An 8,284-nucleotide genomic window follows, 5' to 3' on the forward strand; every position below is an offset into this window, starting at 1 on the left:
TGGCTTAGGCCATATCACGTTCTAATATTCCTGTTTTTATTACAAATATTCTTTCTGCTCTCCATGCCAAACAGTGACCCTTCTATAAAGCAAGAGATCCTTGTCTTCTCCTGGAATGCATGGGAAATACTAATCTCTAAGACCAGATGTTGAGAGAATAGAGAGTTCTAGCCCAGGCTCAAATGAGGAAGCAGAATTCTAGACCAAAAAGTGAAGAACTGCTCTCAGATAGATGACACACCCTCAGGGCAATAAGACAGAACAAAAAACCCTCTACTTCCACCAGATCAACATAGGTTACATCACAAAAGAAAGATCAATCTTACCTCGGCCTCTAGAACAGCTCCAGATTCGAATGGTTTGATCTTTGCTTCCAGTGGCTAAGTAGCAGCCTTTTGTTACTGGAGCTTGTGCTACAGCATTCCCGTTGGTAATTTCAGCTTCTTCTATGAGATAGGTGGTAATTTTGTTTTTAATTTGCATTAAACACGCACTAATATAAAAAAATTAGTTTGCAAGCGTTTCCAAAACTTAGCTATCTCTTTCATAGGTCTGAACTATAAAATTTGAAGTTTTAGGTATAATTAAAATAATATAATTCAGCCTGGCGCAGTGGCTCACACCTGTAATCCCAGCACTTTGGGAGGCTGAGGCAGGTGGATCACCTGAGGTCGGGAGTTCAAGACCAGCCTGACCAACATGGAGAAACCTGTCTCTACTAAAAATACAAAATTAGCTGGGCGTGGTGGCACGTGCCTGTAATCCCAGCTACTTGGGAGGCTGAGGCAGGAGAATCGCTTGAACCCGGGAGGAGGAGGTTGCGGTAAGCCGAGATCGCGCTCCAGCCTAGGCAACAAAAGCAAAACTCCGTCTCCAAAAATAAATAATAAATAAAAAATGATATAATTGTACCCACTCTGTTCTTCAGGTCTCAAGAGTACTTAACTTTCCCTTAAACCATCTCTACCTGAAGTTTCCTCTTGGTTTATAGATAAACAATCTTCACCAGGCAGGGGACACCAGGCTATGGAGTGGATTTCATCATCATGGCCTCGAAGCCTATGAATAACTTCTCCTTTCTTACTGATGTCAATTATCACCACTATGCCATCCTTGTAGCTAAAAAAACAAGAGTTAGAAATATTACTAAAAAAATGAAGACAGAACAGAGCCTCTAGTAAACACTTTGGCTTAGAGTTACCATTGGTGCATTCCTTAAAGTTAGGTGCATTTGGGGTGGTGGAGGAAGGAAGAGGACAAAAAATAATTTTGTTTTTTCCTTTTTTTAAAGTGCTCACCTTATGCCTCCCGGTTTTGTTAAAACCCTTCTCTCTATGATCAAACTCTTGGCACTAGGTAATACTATGTATGTTGCCTGGTACAAAACTCACAGTGGACCATGATTTTGTTCTAAGGGAACTTTCACAGTTTTTGCAAGGGTCCAGCAACTCTTCTTCTTTTTTCCCTCTCTGTTGCCCAGGCTGGAGTGCAGTGGCACAATTACCACTTACTGCAGCCTTGACTTCCCAGGCTCAAGCAATCCTCCCACCTCAACCTCCCAGAGTAGCTGGGACTAAAGGTACGTGCCATGCCCAGCGAATTTTTGTATTTTTTTGTAGAGATGAGGTTTCACCATGTTGCTCATGGCTGGTCTCGAACTCCTGGGCTCAAGCAATCTACCTGCGTTGGCCTCCCAAAGTGATGGGATTATAGGCATGAGCCACCACACCTGGCCAACTCTTCTAATTAGAGATAATTTCGTCCTAGTGCACTGGAAAATAATCTCTTTTTTATAAGTGATACTACTTTTTAAACTGTGAACTTAACAAAAGTTGCACAATTCTACACTCTAGACCTGCATATTCCAAGGCTGTAATTTTATGAATTCAAAAGAAACTGAGAAATTCTAATAGCTTTTTAAAAATGAATTACTTCAGATACATAAAAAAAGTAATCCACCACCCTGCCTAAGAAAAATAATTACCAATAGAGCTGAAGTCCTCCGTACATTCCACCTCAATCAAACCTCTCTCCTTGCCAGATCTCTTCTCCTTTTCTTCCTATTTGTGAATTGTGTCATATCATTCCTAGCCTTTCTTTGTATATATTCCTAAATAAGATATAGATTTTGCATATTTTAAAACTGCACATAAATGCTATCATCTATTTTCCTGCAGCTTGTTTTTTTCACTCATTCTGTTTGTAATTCATCCATGTTGATACACGTAACTCTAGTTCCCAGCCAGTCATTACACTATTGTATTAGTACTGCACTGTGTGAATATATCAAAGTTTATTCATTTTCCTTTTGAAGGACTTCCATTTTTTACAACAAAAAAATGCTACTAATGTTCATGTACACATCTAAGACAATTTCAGGTTTGATGCCTAGTAATGGAACTGCCAGGATGTTAAGATATACGCATCTTTATTAGAAAGTACAAAAACTGCATTCTACAAAGTGGCTGTACCTATTCACACTTCCTACACATTACAGCATTCGACAGGGAAGAACACCAGCACAGCTTTATTTGTTTATTTTTTTTTTAAAAGAAACACTAGAGTATGTCAACCTTTGAAGACCCGGACTTTGAAAACTGCCAAGTTATGCAACCTAATCGCCAACAGATCAAGCTATTTAGAAATCTGAATCAAGCTTTCTGGGAATACTATTCTGAAGATCCTCCCCTGACCCCTGCCTACCACCTTTCTGTTCATCCTCTCTATCAACCCTACTACAACACTGCTCCCACTTCAAGAGACTGCCGATCCAGTTCCCTTCCATTTTCACTATCACTCACCCACACCTGTCTTTCCATACTTCCCCCCACCCAATGCAGCACAGATTTCATGATCCATCACTATCATTGACTTTCTTTTTTTGAGATAGAGTCTCGCTCTGTCGCTCAGGCTGGAGTGCAGTGGTGCAATCTCGTCTCACCGCAACTTCCACTGCCCAGGTTCAAGTGATTCTCCTGCTTCACCCTCCTGAGTAGCTGGGATTACAGGTGTGCGCCACCATGTCTGGCTAATTTTTGTTTGTTTGTTTGTTTTTTTGAGGAAGAGTTTCGCTCTTGTTGCCCAGGCTGGGGTGCAATGGCTCAATCCTGGCTCACCACAACCTCCGCCTCCCGGGTTCAAGTGATTCTCCTGCCTCAGCCTCCCTAGTAGCTGGGATTACAGGTGTGCGCCACCATGTCTGGCTAATTTTTGTTTGTTTGTTTGTTTGTTTGAGGAAGAGTTTCGCTCTTGTTGCCCAGGCTGGGGTGCAATGGCTCAATCCTGGCTCACCACAACCTCCGCCTCCCGGGTTCAAGTGATTCTCCTGCCTCAGCCTCCCTAGTAGCTGGGATTACAGGCACGCGCCACCATGCCTGGCTAATTTTGTATTTTTAATAGAGACGGGGTTTCTCCATGTTGGTCAGGCTGGTCCCGAACTCCCGACCACAGGTGATTTGCCCACCTTGGCCTCCCAAAGTGCTGGGATTACAGGCATGCACCACTGCGCCAGGCCTAATTTTTTATTTTTAGTAGAGATGGGGCTTCACCATGTTGGCTGGGCTGGTCTTGAACTCCTGACCTCAGGTGATCCACCCGCTTCGGCCTCCCAAAGTTCTGGGATTACAGGTGTGAGCCACTGCGCTCAGCCTTATCATCAACTTTTAAAAATACCCGTACGCCCCCTGTCTCCTTCTCCCTCAAGAGTACTTACTCCACAAAGCCCCAAACCTGGCTGAATCCAATCATCTCCTTTTTCAAACAGTTTGGGTTTACTTTAAATTTATGGCCACGATTCTTTGTTTGCCACTCAACAGTGAACACTGGGCCTATAATTTTCCTTAGTACATTCATTTACCTATTCTCTTTGACCATTTTCATACCTTCTTCGCATATCTAGTTTCAACCCCATGATGAACTTGACTCTACCCCTCTGACTTATGCCTCACTGAGAAAATCAGAAATCCCAGAATGGAACACCTTTTTCTTCCAAACACATCTACAAATCTACCTGCACCTATTTCTATATTCCCAGCTGTTCTTTCTTCTTGTCATCTGAATCCAACCCCCTCTTGACTTTTCAGCAATACCCCTGCATTTATCACAGTTTACTCCTGCAACAAGCTCTTCCTCTTTTCAAGCCTTACTTTCATCAGCATAAAAACAGCTCCCTGGTATTTTCCATTTAATACTCCCTTGACCCCATCTATCCCCTCTGGCTTCATGTCTATGCACATTTTTACAACAAACTTTGTGAAAGAGTTGTTGTCTCTTTGTATATCTCTATTGCCTTAGCCCCCAGTCTTTCAAATCCACTCCAATCAGAATTTCTCCTTCAACATTCTAGGGAAATTGCTTAAGTCTTCAAATTAGAGAAAATAGACATCTTTCAGCGAGAAGTACATGAAATGGTGAAGGAAAGGGGGATGTATATTCAGGTAGCTCATGTGAAACAAACTTGGTGATCTACAAGGAAACAGATCCCAATGCCGTATCCTTTCCCAATCTAAAGGGAGCGCTCAGAACCAGAGAGAACCAGCAAAGTCATCTGACACCTGGGAGTTCATGTTATATCAACGGGCAGTAGAGAAAGCGAAAAAGGTGAAAGAGGACATTTCCTACATGTAAAGGTTGACTGGAGGAGTTAGATCCGAAGAACGAAGAAAGTACAGTACCATGGAAACCAAGGAAACAAAAACGGAGTGGCGGAGACAGTAAGGACCTGGAGGAATAAATGATGCCAAGGGCTCAGGGGGAGTGGTTAACATCTGTAGGTGGTTTCCTTTGAGGAATAAAAGGACAGAAGAAGGTAAAGAAAATGCAAAACACGATCATAAACAAAAGTCATCAATACAGATGGTACAGTACTTACCCAATGGCTACTAAATCTTCATGATGAGGTGAACAAGTAAGACAGAAAATTGTCCTGGGTTCTATAAACAGGTGCTGGCTGTCGTTTCTGTTAAACCAGTAACAGAAAACCACTCCTTTTTCATCCCCAGATACTATTAAGTCCTTTACTCGAGGAGACCAATGTAATGTTGATATTGTATGCTTTAAAACAAAACAAAAATTTGTTATTGTCAATGCTGAAAGTTCTACTTAATTTTTAACTTGTATCACAAACCAGCATAATGCTACATATATACATTAAAAGTAATTAATATGGCCGGGCGCGGTGGCTCACGCCTGTAATCCCAGCACTCTGGGAGGCCGAGGCGGGTGGATCACCAGGTCAGGAGATGGAGACCATCCTGGTTAACACGGTGAAACCCCATCTCTACTAAAAACATAAAAAAATTAGCCGGGCGTGGTGGCGGGCTCCTGTAGTCCCAGCTACTCAGGAGGCTGAGGCAGGAGAATGGCGTCAACCCAGGAGGCGGAGCTTGCAGTAAGCCGAGATCGCGCCATTGCACTCCAGCCTGGGCGACAGAGCCAGACTCCGTCTCAAAAAAAAAAAAGAAAAAAAAAAAGTAATTAATATTTATTAATAGTACTTGTATAGCAACACGATATTAACAAAATGGTGGGAAGATTTAGACTATTGGGGATCAAATAATCATTAAAAATTTTTTAAATACCTTAATGCAAAGTTCTTATTAAGCAAGTCTTTTCCTTTGTTCTCTCAAAAGGCAGGTACATCAAGTAACTATCTAGCTTAGAAATGAGTTTCATTCACTGATTTACAGTCTGTATCAGGAGTCCATTCGTATCAATAACCACAGGGTAATTGTTTTAGACCTTGTGGGCCATACCATGCCTGTTGCAACTACTCAACTCTTGTAGCATGAAAGCAGTCATAGACAATACTTAAATGAATTAGTGTGGTTGTATTCAAATAAAACCTATTTGCAAAAATAGGCACAGAGCAGTTTGCCAACCTCTGGTTCGTATGTATCTCCTTTCAAAAAAAGTTGAGACATCTTACAATATAGTTTCTTATCTAATTAATGAACACAATTACAAGTTACTTTGCACAGATGAGCTAGCAAAACTAGCTTGCAACAGAAGAACCCTCAGCACAGATAGATAAAAACGGTTTGAGAAGCCAGTAAGCCATGGTACCTGATGGAGTGCATGTTCTGTCACAACTGTTTTTGTCTCTACATCCCATATTTTCACAGTCCCATCGTCGGAGCTGGTGGCACAGAGGTTGTACTGACCAGGGTGATGAGAAAATGTGAAGCCAGAGACCCTTTCGGTGTGTCCCACCAACTCTCCTATGACTTTAAGCAAAACCAGACGCTAGGTTAATCGAAGTGCTATCCAAGGTTCCTGGCAGAATCATACTGTTGTTGGATGATAAGTGAGCAGATGCTTTGGAGTTACTTAACCCATGGTATAACTGAAACACAGACGGACTTACAATCAGAATTCCCAAGTGCTGATATTGACTGTGCCACGTGACTTTGAACAAGTCTCTGAGCCTCAGCTCCTCAACTGTGAAATGAATGTTGATATACCTTGCTCTGCTTAGTTCACAGACTGGAAAGCAGCTCAAATAATGTGAAAGTGACTCTTATTTAGATGTGGCCAGAATAAATTATCTGGTATGTCATATCCTAAGGCACAATCAAAGCCTAGTTTGGAGCCTGAAAGCATCTGGTTCAACCCACTCATCTTAGAGTAAGGAATGCCACACATTGCAGGATCTTGCTTAGGGCCTGCAGCTGTAGTCAGCCCCCAACCCCAGGAAGGCTCCCGGGGAGCTGGCGCACACCGGGCTGGGCGGGGGAGCCATATAAATGGCCGGGACTGTACAGGGCTAACTTTTCAGTAAGCAAGCGGCCCCACGTGGAAGCTCCAGGAGGCGGGACCGCTCGGCCACAGTATGGTGTAGCTCATTGCGAGACCAGAAGCAACTCAGCTTAGTGACTGTGGGCTTGCCTCTCCTCCCAGCCTGGGCCTCAGTTTCCCTAGCTGTAGAAAACGGGGTGGAGACGTCCACCAGGCGCCCCTGGGGAGCGTAGAAAGAGCAGTAAGTCTCGGGCCCAAGGGTGGTGAGTTACCTCGAAACGGGGGTGTCCCTGGACTCTCGCCTGCGCCGGGGCCCACGCGGACAAGGAAGACAGAGGTCCGCGCGGCGAAGCCAAAGAGGCCCCCGGGCACGGCATCGCTGCAGCGGGCGCAGTACCAGTTGGGGGAGGGCGGCAGCGTCCGCGGCTCCTGCCCCATAACTACAAGCCGTCAGAGCCAAGAGAAGCTGCCACAGCCGACCGCTGGTAACCTCATGCCTTAGTTAGGGAGCAGGGCGGGGTGAACTCCGAGTCCCGCCTTCTCGGGCAGTCTCTACGGTGCGCGTCGAGGCCCAGCCAGCACCGCGCGTTCCGTTCCCGCTGCCGCCGGGCTGGGAAGGGCGGGACCGCGCGTGCTGCGGGCGCCCTCAGTACCTAGCCCGCGGGAGGAGGTCCGCCCCAGCCCTGGCTAGGGTCTGGTGCTGCCTGAGCACAGCCCGGAGGTTAAGCATTCTCACTTCCCACAGAAAGGCACAAAATGAGAGGATTAGACTAGTGGGACCACCGCCCCACCCTACCAGTTTATTCTTTGGACCTGTTCAACCACTATCTCGTCCAACGTTTTTTGAACGCTATGTGCCAGGGCACTTTGCTAGTTGTGGAGGTGTTTTAAAGATATGCACAAGAGGCCGGGTGCGGTAGCTCATGCCTGTAATCCCAGCACTTTGGGAGGCCGAGGCAGGAGGATCATGAGGTCAGGAGTTAAAGACCGGCCTGGTCAACATAGTGAAACCTCGTCTCTACTAAAAATACAAAAATAAAATAAAATGAAATAAAATAATAAAATAAGCCGGGTGTGGTGGCAGGCGCCTGTAATCCCAGCTGCTCGGAAGGCTGAGGCAGGAGAATCGCTTGAACCCGGGAGGCGGAAGTTGCTGTGAGCGGAGATCGCGCCACTGCACTCCAGCCTGGCGACAGAGCGAGACTCCATCTCAAAAAAAAAAAAAAAAGGTAAAATGCAACAATCCCTAGACAACTAATACTAGGGAGGCTGAGGCAGGAGAATCGCTTGAACCTGGGAGGCGGAAGTTGCAGTGAGCAGAGATCGCGCCACTGTACTCCAGCCTGGGTGACATTGCGAGACTCCATCTCAAATAAAAACAAAACAAAGCAAAACAAAAAAAGATATGCACAAGAGGCCACTTAACAAAAATATTGTTGTACCTGAGCGAGTTAGAGAAAACGCCACACTTTGAGACGAATTAAGAGTCCATTTATTTAGCCGGCAGCCAAGAGATGGCTAATGCTCAAAGTTCTCTCCGCCCGAAGAA

General features: G+C 44.9%; 1 protein-coding gene across 2 annotated transcripts in view; it reads right to left on the minus strand.

Moving 5' to 3' along the window:
- Window positions 1-7,294, minus strand: part of GEMIN5 (gem nuclear organelle associated protein 5) — a 49,393-nt gene extending 42,099 nt beyond the window's left edge. The window contains exons 1-5 of one of the 2 annotated variants that reach the window (XM_054488941.2): window positions 7,008-7,294; window positions 6,064-6,224; window positions 4,871-5,052; window positions 968-1,119; window positions 327-446 (exon numbers count right to left, since the gene is read on the minus strand). In XM_054488941.2, the coding sequence (XP_054344916.1) occupies window positions 327-446; window positions 968-1,119; window positions 4,871-5,052; window positions 6,064-6,224; window positions 7,008-7,173 (781 nt within the window). In that variant the 5' untranslated portion in view covers window positions 7,174-7,294. The remainder of the gene's footprint in view (window positions 1-326; window positions 447-967; window positions 1,120-4,870; window positions 5,053-6,063; window positions 6,225-7,007) is intronic. The other variant, XM_054488942.2, reaches the window with a different exon arrangement.
- Window positions 7,295-8,284: the final 990 nt, after the last annotated feature.

The sequence above is a fragment of the Pongo pygmaeus genome, chromosome 4 (genome assembly GCF_028885625.2).
Source record: "Pongo pygmaeus isolate AG05252 chromosome 4, NHGRI_mPonPyg2-v2.0_pri, whole genome shotgun sequence".
Classification (NCBI taxonomy): Eukaryota; Metazoa; Chordata; class Mammalia; order Primates; family Hominidae; genus Pongo; species Pongo pygmaeus.